At 38.7% G+C, this 21,299-nt stretch overlaps 1 protein-coding gene across 1 annotated transcript in view; it reads right to left on the bottom strand.

Moving 5' to 3' along the window:
• The window catches only part of RIC1 (RIC1 homolog, RAB6A GEF complex partner 1), a 136,372-nt gene extending 115,470 nt beyond the window's left edge, over positions 1 to 20,902 (bottom strand). Inside the window, 3 exon segments of the mRNA XM_030877129.2 lie at positions 20,741 to 20,794; positions 20,796 to 20,849; positions 20,852 to 20,902. Coding sequence (XP_030732989.2) covers positions 20,741 to 20,794; positions 20,796 to 20,849; positions 20,852 to 20,887 — 144 coding nt within the window. The 5' untranslated portion in view covers positions 20,888 to 20,902.
• Between the last annotated feature and the right edge of the window lie 397 nt (positions 20,903 to 21,299).

Below are 21,299 nucleotides of genomic sequence, written 5' to 3'. Positions count from 1 at the left end.
AATATCCCTGAAGAATACATATGCAAAAATCCTCAACAAGATACTAGCGAACCAAATTTAACAGCAGTATGAAAAGAATTATAAACCAGTGAGATTTATTCCTGGAATGCAAGGATGGTTCAACACAAGAAAAATCAATGTAGTACACCACATTAACAGAATGAAAGAAAAACACCACATGACCATCTCAGTAAAAAAGCATTTGACAAAACTCAACACCCTTTCATAACAAGAACATTCAACAAATTAGGAATAGAGGGAACTACCTCAATGTAGTAAAACCAATACATAAAAAAATTAGTCAACATCATACTTGATGGTAAAAAACTGAAAACATTTTCCCTAAGGTGAGGAATAAGACAAGGATGTTCACTTTCACTACTTCCCTTCAAAACAGTACTGTAAGTCCTGGCCAGGGCAATTAGCAAGAATATGAAATAAAAGGCATCTAAACTAGAAGAGAAATAGAATTATCTCTGTTCTCTGAAAACATGATCTTTTATGTAGAAAACCCTATAGATTCCACATAAAACTGTTAGAATTGATTAAGCAGTTAGCACAGTTGCAGGATGCAATATCAACACACAAAAATCAATTCCATTTTTATGTAATGAACATCTAAAAATAAAATTAAGAAAATCACTCCATTTATAGTGGAAAATAAAAAGAATATACAGAAAATAAATAAGTAAATATAGAAAAGAATAAAATACTTAGAGTTAAGCTTAACCAAGGAAGTGAGAGACATGTATGCTGAAATCTAGAAAATGTTGCTGAAATAAGGAAGATGCATATAAATAAAAAGACACCTCATGGGCTTCCCTGGTGGTGCAGTGGCTGAGAGCCCACCTGCTAGTTCAGGGGACGTGGGTTCGTGCCCCGGTCTGGGAGGATCCCGTATGCTGCGGAGCGGCTGGGCCCGTGAGCCATGGCCGCTGGGCCTGCGCGTCTGGAGCCTGTGCTCCGCAACAGGAGAGACCACAGCAGTGAAAGGCCCGTGTACCGCAAAAAAAAAAAAAAAAAAAGACAGACACCTCATGCTCATGGGGTAAAAACTAATGCTAAGATGTCAGTACTACCCAAACCACCAATGTACAGATTCAATGCAGGCCCTACCAAAATCACAACACCAGTTTTTTGCAAAAATATGAAAATTCATCCTAAAATATGGAATCTCAAGGGACCCCAAATAGCCAAAACTTGAAAAAAAAAGGAAGTTGAAGGTGTCACACTTTCTGATTTCAAAACTTACTACAAAGCTATGGTAATCAAAATAGTACCACACTGGCATAAAGACTGACATACCCAACAACAGAATACAACAGAGCCCAGGAATAAACCCTCATATATATGGCTAAATGATTTTCAACAAGGGTGCCAAAACCATTCAATGGGGGAAAAGGACAGTGTTTAACAAACTGCACCAGGGGGCTTCCCTGGTGGCGCAGTGGTTGAGGGTCCGCCTGCCGGTCCAGGGGATGCGGGTTCGTGCCCCGGTCCGGGAGGATCCCACGTGCCGCGGAGCGGCTGGGCCCGTGAGCCATGGCCGCTGGGCCTGCGCGTCCGGAGCCTGTGCTCCGCAGCGGGAGAGGCCACAACAGTGAGAGGCCCGCGTACCACAAAAAAAAAAAAAAAAAAAAATAACCAAACAGCACCAGGAAACATGAAAACCCACATGGAAAAAAATTAAATTTGATCCTTATCTCACACCACATACAAAAATCAACTCAAAATGGATCACATTCCTACATATAAGCTAAAACTATAAAATTCTTAGAAGAAAAACAAAAGGTGGGGCTTCCCTAGTGGCACAGTGGTTAAGAATCCGTCTGCCAAAGTACAGGACACGGGTTCGAGCCCTGTTCCAGGAAGATCTCACATGCCACGGAACAACTATACCCACGTGCCATAATTACTGAAGCCCACACGCCTACAGCCCATGCTCCGCAACAAGAGAAGCCACTGCAATGAGAAGCCCGCGCACCACAATGAAGAGTAACCCCCACTCTCCGCAACTACAGAAAGCCCACGTGTAGCAATGAAGACCCAACACAGCCTAAAATAATATAAATTTATCAAAGAAAAAAAAGGGCAAAAACTTCATGACTTTGGATTTGCAATGATTTCTTGCATATGACACCAAAAGCACAGGCAACAAAAGAAAAATTAGTTAAGTTGGACTTCATCAAAAGTAAAAGCTTTTGGACATCAAAGGGCACTATCAACAGAGTACAATGGAAACCCACATGATAGGAGAAAATATTTGCAAATCATATATATGATAAGAAATTGATATTCAGAATACAGTTGACCCTTGCAATGCAGGAATTGACCATCTGTCAAAAATCTGAGTATAACTTAACAGTTGGCCCTCCATAACTGCAGCTCCACATCTGAGAATTCAAGCAACCACATAGAATGTAGTACTATAGTATCTACTACTGAAAAACGTTCACATGTAAGTGGATCCATGCAGGTCAAACCCATGACGTTCAAGGGTCAACTGTACATACAGAACTCCTACAGGTCAACAACAAAAAGAAAAATGACCCTATTTTAAAATGGGCAAAGAATTGGAACAGATGTTTCTCCAAAAAAGATACATGAACCGCCAATAAATACATTAAAAGGTACTCAACATCACTTGTCATTAGAGATGCAAATCAAAACCACACTGAGGAGGACAGAGTCAAGACAGCATACTAGGAGAATGCAGAATTTGTGTCTCCTCACAACTAGGGCACCTACCAGGCACTGGTGGGGGACCACGGACACCTAAGGAGACGGGAGGAACCCCCAGCGACTGGGTAGGACGTGGGATGTTGGGGGGGGAGTGAAGGGGGAGAAGAAGTGGAGGCAAGACAGGACTGGCACCCCTGAGAGGTGGCTGGGGGAGGGGAAGAGTTCCCATGCCCAAAGGGGGAAAAGGGGAACCACTGGGGACAGCGGATCAAAAGGGAGTGTGGCCAGGTTTCCCCTGCTCACATGGGCCCCCAGGAACCTGCTGAGATCCCAGGACAGATCCTCTGCCCACCTAGGTCCCCTCCAGCCGTGCGGGTCCTGAGGGTGTGGGAGGGAGGGAAGTGGAGCAAAAACAAAGGCCAGACCTCCGGAACCAGCACCCCTGAGGGGTAGCTGAGGGAGGGGAGGGGAGGAGTTCCTACACCCAGAGGGACCCAACCACTGTAAGGGGTCCAGCGGCGATGGGGGAGACCCTGGGGGAGATGGTGGGGGAGGGGCACGAAGGAACAGAAGGGAACACGGCCAGTGCTTTCCTGTCCACTTAGGCACTGAGGAGCCTGTTAGACTCCCAGGCCTAATCCTCTGCCCTCAGAGCCTCCCCCCTGTTGTGCAGAACACAAACCCCACCACTATACCCCCACCCAGGGCCCTACCTCTACACTCAGAGACCCCCTCCAACGCGATGGGCCTAAACCCCACCCACGCACCCTCACTCAGGGCCCTACTTCTAAACACTGGAACTCCACACTCCAGAGGCCCTTCTTTCGTGGAAGGCTGCCTCTTCCCTTCCACACAGGTCCTAAGCAGAGGCCCCGCCCCACACTCAAACATCATCCCCCACCCGCCTAGGTCCCACCCCATGCTAAACCCCTCCCCTGCCTAAGTTCCACCCCTGCCTAAACTCTGCTCCTACAGCCAAGGCATTTTTTTTTTCCTTTTTCTTCCTTTAGATTGGGGTTCTGTTTTACCTTTTTGGTTCACTGTTGTTGATTCTTTTATATTCTTATTTTTCCTAATAAATCTTTCATTTTTCTAATTTCATTTTATTCTTTATACTTTGTTATTATTCTTTCCTTTTGGCTTCTCCCACCCCCCATTTTTTTTCCATTCTTTTTCCTGTTGCAGCTTTATTTTAGCTAATTGCAATTGTTTCAATTATAGTTTAATTTTTCCTAATATATTTTTTATCTTTCTAATTTTATTTTCTTTTTTATTCTTTGATATCATACTGCTCCTTTCTTTTTTTTTAAACACCATGCCACAAAGCTTGTGGGACCTTGGTTCCCAGGCCAGAGGTTGGGCCCAAGCTCCTGTGGGGGGAGCTCCAAGTCCAAAACACTGGACTAACAGAGAACCTCAGACCCCAAGGAATATCAATCGGAGTGAGGCCTCCCAGAGGTACTCATCTCAGCACCAAGGCTCTATACAACTGCCTGCAAACTCCACTGCTGGACGTTTCAGACCAAACAACCGGTAAGACAGGAATACAGTACCACCCATCAAAAACAAGAAAAATGAAACAACAAAAAAATATGTTACAGATGAAGGAGCACAGTAAAAACCTGTAAGACCAAATAAATGAAGAAAAGATAGGGAACCTACCTGAAAAAGAATTCAGAGTAATGATAGTAAAGATGACCCAAAATCTCAAAGCAAAATGAAGAAACATTTAACAAGGATCTAGAAGAACTAAAGAGCAAACAAACAGTGATGAACAACACAATTACTGAAATTAAAAATACTCTAGAAAGAATCAATAGCAGAATAACTGAGACAGAAGAACGGGTAAGTGACCTAGAAGATAAAATGGTGGAAATAACTGGCAGGGAGAATAAAGAAAAAAGAATGAAAAGAATTGAGGACAGTCTCAGAGACCTCTGGGATATTAAACGCATGAACATTCGAATTATAGGGGTCCCGGAAGAAAAAAGAGAAAAAGAAAGGGTCTGAGAAAATGTATGAAGAAATTATAGTTTAAAACTTCCCTAAGATGGGAAAGGAAAGAGTCAATGAAATCCAGGAAGCGCAGAGAATCCCATAAAGGATAAACCCAAAGACAAACACGCCAAGACATATATCAAACTATCAAAAATTAAATACAAAGAAAAAATATTAAAAACTGCAAGGGAAACGCAACAAATAACATACAAGGGAATCCCCATAAGGTCAACAGCTGACCTTTCAGCAGAAACTCTGCAAGCTAGAAGGAAGTGGCAGGACATATTTAAAGTGATAAAAAGAAAAAACTTACAACCAAGATTACCCAGCAAGGATCTCATTCACATTGGACAGAGCAATGAAAACCTTTACTTACAAGCAAAAGCTAAGAGAATTCAGCACCACCAAACCAGCTTTACAACAAACGCTAAAGAAACTTCTCTAGGCAAAACACACAACAAAAGGAAAAGACCTACGATAACAAACTCAAAACAATTAAGAAAATGGTAATAGGAACATACATATCGATAATTTCCTTAAATGTAAATGGATTAATTACTCCAACCAAAAGGCACAGACCAGCTGAATGGATACAAAAACAAGACCCATATATATGCTGTCTACAGGAGACCCACTTCAGACCTAGGGACACATACAGACTGAAAGTGAGGGGATGGAAAAAGGTATTCCATGCAAATGGAAATCAAAAGAAAGATGGAGTAGCAATTCTCATATCCAACAAAATAGACTTTAAAATAAAGACTATCACAAGACACAAAGAATGACACTACAGAATGATTAAGGAATCAATCCAAGAAGAAGATATAACAATTGTAAATATTTATGCACCCAACACAGGAGCTCCTCAATACATAACACAAATACTGACAGCCATAAGAGAGGAAATCAACAGCAACACAATAATAATAGGGGACCTTGGGCTTCCCTGGTGGTGCAGTGGTTGAGAATCCGCCTGCCAATGCAGGGGATGTGGGTTCGTGCCCTGGTCCGGGAAGATCCCACATGCCACGGAGCAGCTGGGCCCGTGAGGCATGGCCGCTGAGCCTGCGCGTCCGGAGCCTGTGCTCCGCAACGGCAGAGGCCACAACAGTGAGAGGCCCACGTACCACAAAAAAAAAAAAATAATAATAATAATAGGGGACTTTAACACCTCACTTTCACCAACAGACAGATGATCCAAAATGAAAATAAATAAGGACACAGAAGCTTTAAATGATACATTAGACTACATGGACTCAACTGATATTTATAGGACATTCCATCCCAAAACAACAGTATACACTTCTCAAATACTCATGGGACATTCTCCAGGATAGATCAGATCCTGGGTCACAAATTAAGCTTTTGTAAATTTAAGAAAATGGAAATTGTATCAAGTATCTTTGCCAACCACAATGCTATGAGGCTAGATATCAATCCCAGGAAAAACAACTATAAAAAATACAAACACATGGAGACTAAACAATACACTACTAAATAACCAAGAGATCACTGAAAAAAACCAAAGAGGAAATCAAAAAAATAGCTAGAAATAAATGACAATGAAAACACGATGACCCAAAGCCTATGGGATGCAGCAAAAGCGTTTCTAAGAGGGAAGTTTGTTTTTTGTTTTTTGTTTTGCGGTACGTGGGCCTCTCACTGTTGTGGCCTCTCCCGTTGCAGAGCACAGGCTCCGGACGCGCAGGCTCAGCAGCCATGCTCACGGGCCCAGCCACTCCGTGGTATGTGGGATCTTCCCGGACCGGGGCACGAATCCGTGTCCCCTGCATCGGCAGGCGGACTCTCAACCACTGCGCCACCAGGGAAGCCCTAAGAGGGAAGTTTATAGCAATACAATCCTACCTCAAGAAACAAGAAAAATCTCAAATGAACAACCTAACCTTACACCTAAAGCAATTAGAGAAAGAAGAACAAAAAAACCCCCGAAGTTAGCACAAAGAAAGAAATCATAAAGATCAGATCAGAAATAAATGAAAAAGAACTGAAGGAAACGACCGCAAAGATCAATAAAACCAAAAGCTGGTTCTTTGAGAATATATACAAAATTGACAAACCAATAGCCAGACTCATGAAGAAAAAAGGGAGAAGACTCAAACCAACAGAATTAGAAATGAAAAAGGAGACGTAACAACTGACACTGCAGAAATACAAAGAATCATGAGATTACTACAAGCAACTATATGCCAATAAAATGTGCAACCTGGTAGAAATGGACAAATTCTTAGAAATGCACAACTTCCTGAGACTGAACGAGGAACAAAGAGCAAATATGAACAGACCAATCACAAGCACTGCAATTGAAACTGTGATTTAAAATATTCCAACAAAAAAAAGCCCAGGACCAGACAGCTTCACAGGCGAATTCTATCAAACATTTAGAAAAGAGCTAACACCTATCCTTCTTAAACTCTTCCAAAATACAGCAGAGGGAAGAACACTCCCAAACTCATTCTACGAGGCCACCATCACCCTGATACCAAAACCAGACAAAGATGTCACAAAAAGAGAAAACTACAGGCCGGTATCACTGATGAACAGAGATGCAAAAACCTTCAACAAAATACTAGCAAACAGAATCCAACAGCACATTAAAAGGATCATACACCATGATCAAGTGGGGTTTATCCCAGGAATGCAAGGATTCTTCAATATACACAAATGAATGTGATACACCATATTAACAAATTGAAGGAGAAAAACCATATGATCATCTCAATAGCTTCAGAAAAAGCTTTTGACAAAATTCAACACCCATTTATGATAAAAGCTCTCCAGAAAGTAGGCGTAGAGGGAACCTACCTCAACATAATAAAGGCCATATATGACAAAACCACAGCCAACATCCTTCTCAATGGTGAAAAACTGAAACCATTTCCTGTGAGATCAGGAACAAGACAAGGTTGCCTACTCTCACCACTATTATTCAACATAGTTTTGGAAGTTTTAGCCACAGCAATCAGAGAAGAAAAAGAAATTTTAAAAATCCAATAAAATCGGAAAGGAAGTAAAACAGTCACTGCTTGCAGATTACATGATACTACAGAGAATCCTAAAGATGCTACCAGAAAACTACTAGAGCTAATCAATGGATTTGGTAGAGTAGCAGGATACAAAATTAATGCACAGAAATCTCTTGCATTCCTATACACTAACGATGAAAAATTTGAAAGAGAAATTAAGGAAACACTCCCATTCACCACCACAACAGAAAAAATAAAATACTTAGAAATAAACCTACCTAAGGAAACAAAAAACCTGTATGCAGAAAACTATCACACTGATGAAAGACATTAAAGACAATAAAAACAGATGGATAGATATACCATGTTCTTGGATTGGAAAAATCAACATTGGGAAAATGACTATACTACCTAAAGCAATCTACAGATTCAATGCAATCCCTATCAAACTACCACTGGCATTTTTCACAGAACTAGAACAAAATATTTAACAATTTGTATGAAAACACAAAAGATCCCAAACAGCCAAAGCAGTCTTGAGGGAAGAAAAACGGAGCTGGAGGAATCAGGCTTCCCAACTTCAGACTATAGTACAAACCTACAGTAATCAAGACAGTATGGTACTGACACAAAAACACAAATATAGATCAATGGAACAGGTTAGAAAGCCCCAAAGATAAACCCACACACATATGGTCACCTTTGATAAAGGAGGCAAGAGTATACAATGAAGAAAAGACAGCCTCTTCAATAAGTGGTGCTGGGAAAACTGGACAGCTACATGTAAAAGAATGAAACTAGAACTCTTCCCAACACCATATACAAAAATAACCTCAAAATGGATTAAAGACCTAAATGTAAGGCCAGACACTATAAAACTCTTAGAGGAAAACATAGGCAGAACACTCTATGACATCAATCACAGGAAGATCCTTTTTGACCCACCTCCTAGAGAAATGGAAATAAAAACAAAAAGAAACAAATGGGACCTAATGAAACTTAAAAGCTTTTGCACAGCAAAGGAAACCATAAACAAGACGAAAATACAACCCTCAGAATGGGAGAGAATATTTGCAAACGAAGCAACTGACAAAGGATTAATCTCCAAAATTTACAAGCAGCTCAGTATCAAAAAAACAAACAACCCAATCCAAAAATGGGCAGAAGACCTAAATAGACATTTCTCCAAAGAAGATATACAAATTGCCAAGAAACACATGAAAAGATGCTCAAAATCACTAATCATTAGAGAAATGTGAATCAAAACTACAATGAGGTATCACCTCACACAGGTCAGAATGGCCATCATGAAAAAATCTACAAACAATAAATGCTCGAGAGGATGTGGAGAAAAGGGAAACCTCTTGCACTGTTGGTGGGAATGTAAACTGATACAGCCACTATGGAGAACAGTATGGAGGTTCCTTAAAAAACTAAAAATAGAACTACCATACAACCTAGCACTCCCACTACTGGGCATATACCCTGAGAAAACCATAATTCAAAAAAGAGGCATGTACTACAATGTTCATAGCAGCACTATTTACAATAACCAGAACTTGGAAGCAACCTAAGTGTCCACTGACAGATGAACGGATAAAGAAGATGTGGCGCATATATACGATGGAATATTACTCAGCCATAAAAAGAAATGAAATTGAGTTATTTGTAGTGAGGTGGATGGATCGAGAGTCTGTCATACAGAGTGAAGTAAATCAGAAAGAGAAAACCAAATACTGTATGCTAACACATATATATGGAATCAAAAAAAAAAAAAAGGTCCTGATGAACCTAGGCGCTGGACAGGAGTAAAGACAAAGATATGGAGAATGGACTTGAGTACACGGGGAGGGGGAAGGGTAAGCTGGGACGAAGTGAGAGAGTAACACTGACATATATACACTACCAAATGTAAAACAGATAGCTAGAGGGAAGCAGCTGCTTGGAACAGGGAGATCAGGTGGGTGCCTTGCAACCACTTAGAGGACTGGGATAAGGAGGGTGGGATGGAGATGCAAGAGGGAGGGGATATGGGCATATACATATGCATATAGCTGATTCACTTAGTTATACAGCAGAAACACAACACTGTAAAGCAATTATACTCCAATAAAGATGTTAAAAAAAAAACACCACGAGATACCACTTTGCACGTTTCAGGATGGCTATAATCAAAAAACAAACAAAAAAAAGAAAGTGTTGGCACAGATGTGGGAAAATCGAAATCCCTGTACATTGCTGATGGGAATGTAAAATGGTGCAGCTACTGTGAAAAACAGTACAGCAATCAAAAAAAAAGCAATTTCTCAAAATATTAAACACAGAACTACCATATGATCCAGCGATTCCACTTTGGGGTATATATGCAAAAGAATCAAAAGCAGGGACACAAACAGATATTTGCACACTAATGTTCACAGCAGGACCATTCACAGTAAGTGAAAGCAACCCAAAGAGTGGATGCAACCCAAGTGTCCACGAACATATGAATGGATAAACAAACTATAATATACACCTACAATGAAATATTATTCAGCCTTAAAAAGCAAATTTTGGTACATGCTATAACATGGAAGAACCCTGAAGACATTCTAAGTGAATTAAGTCTATCACTTAAGATCAAATATTGTGTTTCCACACTAGTGGAAATTCATAAGGAAAGAAAGTAAAGTAGTGGTTGTCAGGGGCTGGGAGGAGGGGAAATGGGGAGTTACTGTTTACCAGGAAGGGAGTTTCAATATGGGAAGATGAAAAAAGTTCTGAAAATGGATGGTGGTGATGGCTGCACAAATGTGAACGCACTTAACGTCACAAAACTGTATATTTAAAAATTATTAAAACAGTAAATTTTATGTACATTTCATCACTTTAAAAACATAAAAGTAAAACGAAGGGATGAAAAATTTGCTATATTTTACTGGAATTAATTCAGTATTAACTTGAAGTATACTGTAATAAGATTCATTTTTTAATTGCTAGAGCAACCATTAATAATATAACTCAGAAAATATGATTCAGAAATCAAAGCAATTAAAGGAATAACGGGTAAACAAAAAACATGTGAGGTGTAGAAAAGCAATAGCAAAATAGATAATGTAAATCCAACCACATCAGTAATCACATTATATGTGAACGGACTGAACAGTCCAATCAAAATGCAGGAATTATCAGACTGGATTTTTGAAACAATAGCAAAAAAGCAAGATCTAAGTATGTGATACCTATACAAGACACCGTTCAGACTGAAGGACATAAGCAGTTTGAAAGTAAAAGGGTGGAAAAAGATATGTCACACAAGTGGTAATATTAAGAGAACTGTAGTGGCAATGTTAAGGCAAAACAAAATACACTTCAAGAAAGGGAACATTAGTAGAGAGAAGGAATTTCATAATGATAAATCAGTTAATACAAAGGGAAGATAAAACAATTATAAATGTATACAAATCTAACAACACAGCCCAAAAACACATGAAGCAAAAACTGACAGAACTCAAAGAAGAAACCGGCAATTCAACAACAGAGCTGAAGCCTTCAATCTTCACTTTCAATAACTGACAGAACTAGACTTAACATTAGCAAGGCTACAGAACACTTAACAACCATGTCAACCAATTTAACCTAATATTTAGAGAACACTCTGCCAACAGCAGAACACATTCTTTACAAGTGCACACTGAACATTCACTTACACAAACCATATGTTAACCCATAAAACAAGTCTTAATAACCTTAAAAGAATAAAATCACCCAAAATATATATTCCCCAACCACAATGGAATTACGTTAGAAATCATAACAGAAAGAATTTGGGAAATCCTCAAATATTTAGAAATTAAACCACAACACTTCTGAACTAAATGAAAACAAAATTGGAACGTATCAAAGTTATGGTGGGGCAGGCGATGAATGGGCAGAACACAGAATTTTTAGGGAGGGAAAAATACTCTGTATGATATTACAACGATGGATATGTCATCAGACATCTGTCCAACCAAAATGAACACACATACCAAGAGTAAACTCTTAGGTAAACTATGAACTTTGGGTAAGCACGATGTGTCATTGTAGGTTTATCCTTGGTTTAAAAAAAAATGTACCATTCTGATGACTGATGTTGATAATGGGGGAGGCTGTGCATGTGTAAAGAGGGGGGATATGGGAAATCTATGTACCTTCCTCTCAATTTTACTGTAAACCTGAAACTGCTCAAAAACAAGAAAAAAGTTATGGAATACAGCTAATACAGTACTTAGAAGAAAACTTAGAGCTTAAAATGCCTATTTTAAAAAAAGAAATGCCTCTAATTAATAACCTGTTTTCAACCTAGCAAAATTTACTTTACGTGTGTGGGGGGCGGGGGTACGCGGGCCTCTCACTGTTATGGCCTCTCCCGTTGCGGAGCACAGGCTCCGGACGCGCAGGCTCAGTGGCCATGGCTCACGGGCCTAGCCGCTCTGCGGCATGTGGGATCTTCCCGGTCCGGGGCACGAACACGTGTCCCCTGCATCGGCAGGCGGACTTTCAACCACTGCGCCACCAGGGAAGCCCTACTTTACTTTTAATTTGCTTTATACAATTAAACCCAAAGCAAGCTGAAGAAAATAATTTTTTAAGAAAATTCAATGCAGAAATCAATAAAATAGAAAACAAAATTAATAGACTAAGATCAGTAAATCCAAACGCTGGTTCTCTGTAAAGATCTAAAAAATTGATAAAATTTTAGCTAGACTGATGTGGGGAGTCCCTTGTGATTCCGTATCAATTTTAGAGTGATTTTCGTATTTCTTCAAAAAAACACTGTTGGGATTGCACTGAATCTGTAGACTGCTTTGTGTACTACTGGCATCTTAACAATATTGTTTTCCAACCCGCAAAGATGAGACGTCTTTCCACTTATTTCCATCTTCTTTCTTTCAGCAATGTTTTGTAGTTGTTAGACTATGTCTTTCGCCTCCTTAGTTAAGTTTAATCCTAAGTATTTTACTCTTTTTTTCCCCAACAACCATTTTTTAAATTAACCATTTTTAGTTAATTGACAATGTTGTGTTAGCTTCAGGTATACAGAAAAGTGACTCAGTTATATCAGATACACACACACACTTTTTTTTCAGATTCTTTTCCATTATAGGTTATTACAAGACATTGAATATAGTTCCCTTTGCTACAGAGTAGATCCTTGTTTTTTATCTACTTTATACATAGTAGTGTGTATATGTTAACCTCAAACTCCCCCCACAGCCTGTATTTTATTCTTTTTGATGTTACTGTAAATGGAACTTTTTTCTTAATTTCATTTCTGGATGCTCATAGTTTTTGTATAAAAATGCAACCGAATTTTGCGTCTTGATTTTATGTTCTGTAATTTTGCTGAATTTATTAGTTCTAACTACAAAAAAAACTAGTGAAGTAAACAAGCTTTGGCAAGGTTGCAGAACAATATACAAAAATCAATTTTATATCTATATACCAGTAACAATCTGAAAATGAAATTACATTCAAAACAGCATCATAAAAGATAAATAAGATACTTAGAAATAAGTTTAACAAAAGTGAGAGACCTGTACACTGAAAACGAAAAAATACTGTCAACAGAAACTTTGGTTTTGTTTATTTTATACTGAAGTATAGCCGATTAACAACAGAAACTTTTTACAGTCTAAATAAAAGGAGAAACACTCATGTTTATGTGTGTCTGATTTAGTGCCATTTCCTGAAAATACCAGCAAGGTTTTTTTTTTTTTCTTTTTTCTTTTTGGTAGAAATTGACAAGATGATCTTAAAAATTGATATAGAAATGCAAAGGATCTAGAATAGCAAAGTAATTTTGAAATCAAAAAGTAGGAGTTTCACCACCTTGCCATAAAAGCTATAGTGTGATGTCTGCCTGATGATAGACATATTGATTAACAGAACAGAATAGAAAATACAGAAATAAACCCTTACATTTATGGTCAACTGATTTTTGACAAAGGTGCCAATGCAATTCAATAGTGAAAAGAGTCTTTCCAACAAATAATGCTAAAACAACTGGATCTATATGTAAAAAACAAACCGAACTTAGACCTTTACCTCAAACCATGCATAAAAATCAACTCAAAACATGTGACAGACCTATGTATAAGAGTTCAGATGATAAAACTTACAAAAGAAAATACAGAACATGTCTGTGACCTTGGACCAGCCAAAGGTTCCTTAGATAAGACCCAAAAAGCATGATTCATAAAAGAAAGAAATGATAATCCAGACTTCATCAAAACTAAACTTTTGTTCTTCAAAAGGTCACATTAAGAAACTGAAAAGACAAACCAAAGACTGATAAAATATATGCAAGTCATATATCTGATAAAGAATTTGTATCTAGAATATATAAAGAACTCTTACAACTCAATGAGACAAACACTCCAATTTTTAAAAAAAAGGGGGCAAAGGAGTTGAATAGATATTTCACCAAATAAGGTACACAAATGGCTAATAAGCACATGAAAAGATGTTAAACATGTTTAGTCATTAGGAATATACAAATTAAAGCTACAATCAGATACCACTAAAAACCCACTAAATGGCTATAATAAAGAAGATTGACAGAAGCTTGACAACAACAAGTGTTAACAGGATGTGGAGAAACAGAAACCTTCATACACTGCTGGTGCGGATGCAAAATGTGACAGCTACTTTGAACATTTTGGCAGTTTCCTAAAAAGCTAAAAACAAACTTACCATACTACCTAGCACTTCCATTCTTAGGTATCTCCCCAAGAGAAATGATAATATATAATCTCACACACAAAAAAGTATACACAGATGTCTACAGTAGCATTATTCATAATGGTCCGAAATTAGAAACAATCGAAATACCCATCAACTGGTGAATGGACTAAAAAAAATATATGGTATATCCATATAATGGAATAATATTCAGCAATAAAAAGGAGTACCGCCAAATCCAAAGGGACAAAAAGCCAGCCAATGATTTCCTGGGGCCGGAGTGGGAGCAGAGGTTGACTGCAAATGGGCATAATACTTTTGAGGTTGCTATCAATGTTCTAAAACTAGACTGTAATGATGACTTCACAATGCTATTAATTTACTAAAAATCACTATACACTTACAATAGATGTATTTTATACACCTCAATAAAGCTGTTTGAAAATTAAACCACAGCAAATTCTACTGTATATTTACAATAATACCCAAAATTTCGTATGAAAATTTAGGTATGATTTATGATTGAAATAAGGCAATCAATTGGGGAGACAGGTTTGTGATAGCAACTCAAAGCAAAGCAATTATAATGAACTTAAAAGAAAAGTAAGATACCTTGATTTCAAACAATTGATGTTTGCTGGTCAGTTTTTTAAAAAAACAAGAAAATTAAGCAATTGTCTCACTCTGTAGCAAGTCTGAATTCTAGAACATTTTTAAATACTTAAATTGTAAATTTATCTTTTCTAACCTGAAACTGCATAATAAATGCTTTATTTAGCAGTAAATAGAATGCTTTAAGGCAATATTTTCTATACTATTTTAGGTAACATATAAACTCTGTATTAAATATTTAATCATATGTGAGAAAATAATTTTTTTCAATTCTTCAATCCTTTTGATTTAGGTACGGAGGAAATCTGCATGAGGGGCTAGTTTACTTCTAAATACCTCTCATGTAATCTGCAAACTGCCCTTTTAAAGAAAAAGGTAACAGCCTTTGGCAGGAAACTAGATTTTCATAACATTCTTTTCATTGTATTCCCTCATGCAGTAACCCTCTATTCATACAAGTGGTGATAGTTTTCCATTTGTAATAAAGATATAAATTTATTTTGAAAGAGAACTTCAAGTCTAAAAGACTGGATAGGTACTATGAGGACAGAGCAAAATTCATGAGTGAGGTATGTTAAGAACCTAAATTCAGGAAACTTTGATTCCCATGTTGTAAAGCACACAGTCCGCAGTAAACTCAGAATGAATGTTCATGAGTAAAATGGATCACTTCGATAATTCACAAGCACGAAGATAAGTAAAATGTCTTTAATGTTCTTATTCTGCTTCTTTTGTGTGTGTGACCTTCTTTTTCCATAGATCACATCAATATAAACACATACTAGGAACCAGGATTTCAACTAGCTGTAATACTACACAGTAGTTTAAGTTTTGGCAAACAGCAGATTATCTAATAATTAAAGAAGGACCCTTTATCACGTACCACTTTTTCCCACAGCTTTAATGAGATATGACTGACATATAACACTGTATAAGATGTACATGTTGATTTGATACACTTATATATTGCAAAATGATTACCACCATAGTCTTAGCTAACACTTGCATCATGTCACATAATTACCATTTCTTTTTTGTCGTGAACACATTGAAAATCTACTCTCATCTAAGCAACTTTCAAGTATATAATACAGTATTATCAACTATAATCACCATGCTGTACATGAATTTACTCATCTTACAGCTGGAAGTCTATGCTCTTGGACCAACATCTCCCTTTTTCCACCCTTCCCAGCCCCTCGTATCCATCATTCTAGAATGTTTCTATGCATTCAGCTTTTTCAGATTCCATATATGTAAATGATATCATACATGAATTGTCTCTGACTTATTCCACTTAGCATAATGCCCTCAAGGTCCTGCCATGTCGCCGCAAATGGTTTAAGATGTCCTTCCTTCTCATGGCTGAATAATATTCCACTGTGTATATGTACCACATCTCCTTTATCCATTCATGCATTGACAGATACTTAGGTTACTTCCACATCTTGGCTATTGTGAATAACATGTACCACTTTTCTAATATAATTTGGACTGTGTGTAATAAAAAAGTATTTAATTCACCTTCACTTATATAACCCTCCCTAATCAAATTTTTCTGATTTTAAGTTGTAATTTAGTATTACCACATTTTTTAAGTTACATGTCAACATTTAAAAATCTTCCAATTATTAAAACTTGAAAAAATTCTGTGCTACGCATAGGACAGATACCCTAAATTCATTAATTTATTTTAAATACTTATTAAGCATGTGCTTTGTGCAAAGTGTTATGGATAATACAAAATAAGATCACTTCTAAAATAACACAATGTTGTAACTCAATTACACTTCAATTAAATAAATAAATAAGACCACTTCTGCACTCCAGAAACTTACAATCTAGTTGGAGAAATAAAGCATGTGTGCAAAACTACAGTACAAACAGTAGTTCATCAAAAAAACGAACACTTCTAATTACAGTAAATAAAGAATGACTCAGAGCAGGATTTCAACAGTAGCTAAAGTTTGAATAATATTCTGATAGGCAGAGATGGGGCAAGAGAGCATTCCAAGTGGGGAGTGTCTCTTATCAAACTAAGGAGTTTGAACTTCATTCTTTAACCAACAGTGAACCCTAAATGACTTCCAACCAGTGAGTTTATAAGGAAGGCTCTTTGGAGGCATTAACAGAATAGGGTTTAAAAGGTGAGAAATGGGAGAGCTGGAAAAATACAGGTACCATCCAAATTAAGTTACTTTCCTAAGGTCACACATTTAACCATACACCTGATTCTTTGAACGTCTATCTCATTGTTTTCCATTATTAGTATACAGCAACAAGAGGATAAGTTTCTATTCAGGGTTACTCAAAGACAATTTATTTCATAAGGCCAGTAATTATTTATCTATTTCAGCTTTTTATTAGTAGTGATAACTCACAAAATTTTCATTTATAGTAACACACTAATATCTTTGGATAGAATGTTTTTTTCATACAATGTGCCTCTTAATCCCTTTCATATACTGCCTATTTATACTACCTTTTTCACAGGAGGTGTTCATGTATTTGAAATAATCAATGACCTGAAAACTGAGATAAGACTAATTTAGAATTAGAGCATTCTAAGGTATCATTTTGTGGTTCACATATGTAGACTTTTTGTACTCACAGTTAAGCAGTATATTAAAGGAATAATTCTAGGCTCTCTGATACAATACAAAACACAATTCATCTCACACAACACACATGTTAATCATAAATCATAATGTGCTTTAAACAGCAGCTTCATCCTCAAAGCTGAAACTAGTCCTTTTACAATACCCTTGGCAGAAATACATCAGCAACTGCTCCATCAAGTAAGTACCACCTCTAGCATCCCAATCTAACATACATACCAAACCTTTTTTGGGTTCCAAAATATATGGATGATCCCTGTTGTAAGCTCAAGTAGTTTTTAAAACTCCTAAGTAGAATCACAAAGTAGAGAAAGCAATTTACATCAACACGTTACAATGAAAACAAGTCACATCCTCACACTAAAAATGAAATCAAAAAGCAAAGTGAGTATCTACAGAAACTCTTTTGTTTATTAACACATCTGAAAAGCACTATACTACATTTCTCAAACTTGGAGTCAGGAAAGAATTTTGAAGAGATACGATTCTATAACACTGGGATTCCAAATAGCTACTTAGAGTTTATAATAGTAGCTATAAGAGGTATTGATACATATAAGCTCACTAGAAGACCAATAAAATGTACCCAAGTTATCCTTAGAGATTTTATTTTAATGTTTCCATTGTCTCATGTCTAATCAACATTTTCCAGACAGCAATTCTTTTAGACATTAAAAAACAAAAAACAGCTAGACTATCAAATGCGCGATCCTCCCACAAGGCTAGTTTTTTTCTTTTTAAAAATGCATTCCTCCTAAGTGAGTTTAACTTACTAAGAGAGCCCTAACAAAATTTCAAGTAAGCCAATCGTGTTATATCCTCTCATCTCTTTGAGCATGTTTCTCCCTGTCTCCAAATGCCCTCAAGCTGCTTTTAAGACCTCAAACTCCATAAAACCCTTCTTCAGATCTTCAAAATTCACTTTATTCTGTAAAATTACTTGCATATACAATGTCTCCAAAATCAAAGCTTTCATGTTCTCACGCAAACATTTTAAACCAATTCACTCTAAATTATATAGAAATAACTGATAGCTACTCAATTTAGCTAGAGGTGTTTTCACTTCTAAAAGAAGTCTGTTGACCTAAATTATGTAAGTTAAAATAAATTTAAGTTTAGAAATTAAAAAATCAAAATAGAAACTGGGGTCTGGCACCTGTTCCCCCATTCACCCAGTTATAGACCTTAAATTCACCTGGTCCAATACTTGATCTTTAAAGTGACACTGATGCCAGAGATCAAAGTTAACCATTCGTAAACCTACAGTACCATGGAGCCTCCTCTAAGGTTTTCCTGCATCTCATTTCACATACTTCTGAGCCCACAGATTCTGTACAAACTAACTTTTTGCACAGTGGATCTTAATGGTAGTGGCCCCAGCACTTCTGTAGGAAGTAGCTATCTGTGTGCACGGTAGGAATCTGAAGGAAAGAAGTATGAGTAGTTTTACATTCCAGGACTGCCTTTGATTTACTTAGTATCTAAGTCCAAAAGCAAAAAAAAACTGATATTCTTAATAGTCACAATATCCCTGTCAAGGTGCATTTTTGTTTCTTCTACAGAGGAATAGTAGCCTACAGGCTTCTGGTCTCTTCCTCCTACAAATTAAGTTTAGTTCCGCCTAAAATTAAGTCAGGTCTGCCCTTTATAGAGATAAGGAAAGTTAAATTTTAGGCTTTACGAACAATTTGTTAAATTAGAGTGAAATTATGTACTAAATTCAGAAGGCAATTTAAAATTCAAGTTCTAATTATTTTTTTCTTTATATGCTTTAAGTATAATAGTTATATACAACCAAATAAAATATTATTCAATTGGCATACACGCTGTAAATGAATTAGTATCTCATTTAAGAACCAAATGATATGCAATACATATATTCAAAAAATGCCATCAAGCACCAGACAGAAGAGTCACACTGTTGTTTTATAACAGCCTATTTTGTTCTGATATATAAAAATTAAATCAGCTAAAACTTAACGGCAAATAGTCTGATTTAAACACTAACTATGATAGTCATATAAAAGAGATACCAGAAATATCTAAATCTCATCATCACTTTTACCAGGGCTGTGTGTGAGGGTAGTCAAGGGCCTCACAGGCATTCAAATGGTCAGATACACAGATGTGACAGTTTTAGCTAATTTAACTAAAGCCAGTATTTCACACAGATCTAACAAAGCTAAGGTCACGACCTATTTCCACTTGGTAAAATTAGCTTTGAAAAGAGAACGACTTTACTCTGACATCGATTAGTACGGCCTTCGGGGGGGGTATTTTTATACTCTATTTTGTTGCTTTTATAAACAGAACCGTTACGGAAAATAAGGAGTATCCTATCCACCACTTATTTTTGAAGTTATCTACTCTGTAATTAGATACAAGAAATAAAAAAGCAAGATTCACAGAAAGCAAAAACAGAACACCGGTTCACGCTCTTCCCAAATCTTATTACTTCCAGGTGTGAATACCAGGAGCAGCGCGAACAGATTTGAGCTCTACTTCCGCTCCTACTAACCCCCTAGAATTCTCTACAGAAGAGTCCAAGAGCAGCAGAAAAAAGAACTGGCCTGAAAGTGAAAAGGAGATGTTGGGGTGAGGCGAGGAGTTGGATTATCAAAACTTTAGTAAAAAATAACTCTGGCTGTAGTTGCCAGAAATAAGTTATCACAGCATGTAAAGTCTGACACTGGGTAAAGCCCAACAGGCTTTCCCTAACTTCAAAACAATGGCCTTTAGGGCAAGGAAGGGCTAGGAACAAAACAGCGGCCAGATTCCTAACTGTGGAAAGTTTAAACAAATTTGTTCCTCAGCGAATGGGGGAAAGGAGAGGAGGGAAAGTCTGGGCTCTGCCGACGGAGCGCTTGGGGTCCGCACTGTGCGCGGCAGTCGGTCCAACGCAGGGAGGCGCTGGGGATTTGGGGCAGCAGCGACGACATCCACCCTGGAGCCCTGGCCGGAGGACGTGTTAGGACCGGGGGTTCGTGTGGCCGAGTAGGTGGAACAAGGACGCCGACGGCGAAGACGAGTGGGTCCGGCGCGAAGGGGCAGGGGTCCCAGACTCTGGGGGGAAGTTGGGGGCGAGACGGTGCCGGGACGCCGGGGAGGGAGAGGCGAGAGACGGCGGGCGGCTCTACTTACTCGGCTGTACCAGATGCTGAGGCGGGCCGGGGCCAGCACGGCGAAGAAAGTCCGTCTGGGGGTCGGACTGAACGTGGAAAGGCGCCTCGGCCGGGCTCCCCAAAGGGGCAGAAGCAGCCTCTTGGGCCAGCCGCTCAGGAAATACATGGTCCGCGCGGAGCCGCCGACGCCGCGGCGCCCGCGGCCCCCGGCCCCGTCCCGTCACACTCAGCGGCCCGGGGCCGGACGCCCGTCTCCCACACCGCCACCGGCCGAGTCGGCGGCGGCGGGGGTGGCAGCTCAGGGCATTTGCCCCGTTGGCCGGGCCGGGCCGGGCCGGACGCGAAGCTAAGCGACTAAGGCACCCCGGCGCAGACGGGGCCCAGTGTAGGGTAGGGAGGGGGAGAGCGAGTCGGGGCCGGGAGGGGGCGGGAGGAGCTGGAGGAGCTGGAAAAGCTGGGAAGGCCCGCCCCGGCCCCGCCCCTTCCTCGGGCCGCCCTGGCGTCACCACGCCGCGCCGCGTGTGTCTGGCCAGGGAGGGCTGCTGAGCACGCGCGCGTACTGGAGACTTCTCCCCTCC

Source organism: Globicephala melas, chromosome 6 (assembly GCF_963455315.2).
Source record: "Globicephala melas chromosome 6, mGloMel1.2, whole genome shotgun sequence".
In the NCBI taxonomy this organism is placed as follows: domain Eukaryota; kingdom Metazoa; phylum Chordata; class Mammalia; order Artiodactyla; family Delphinidae; genus Globicephala; species Globicephala melas.
Note: the sequence above shows the minus strand (reverse complement) of the source record. Positions and strands in the feature narration are given on the sequence as shown.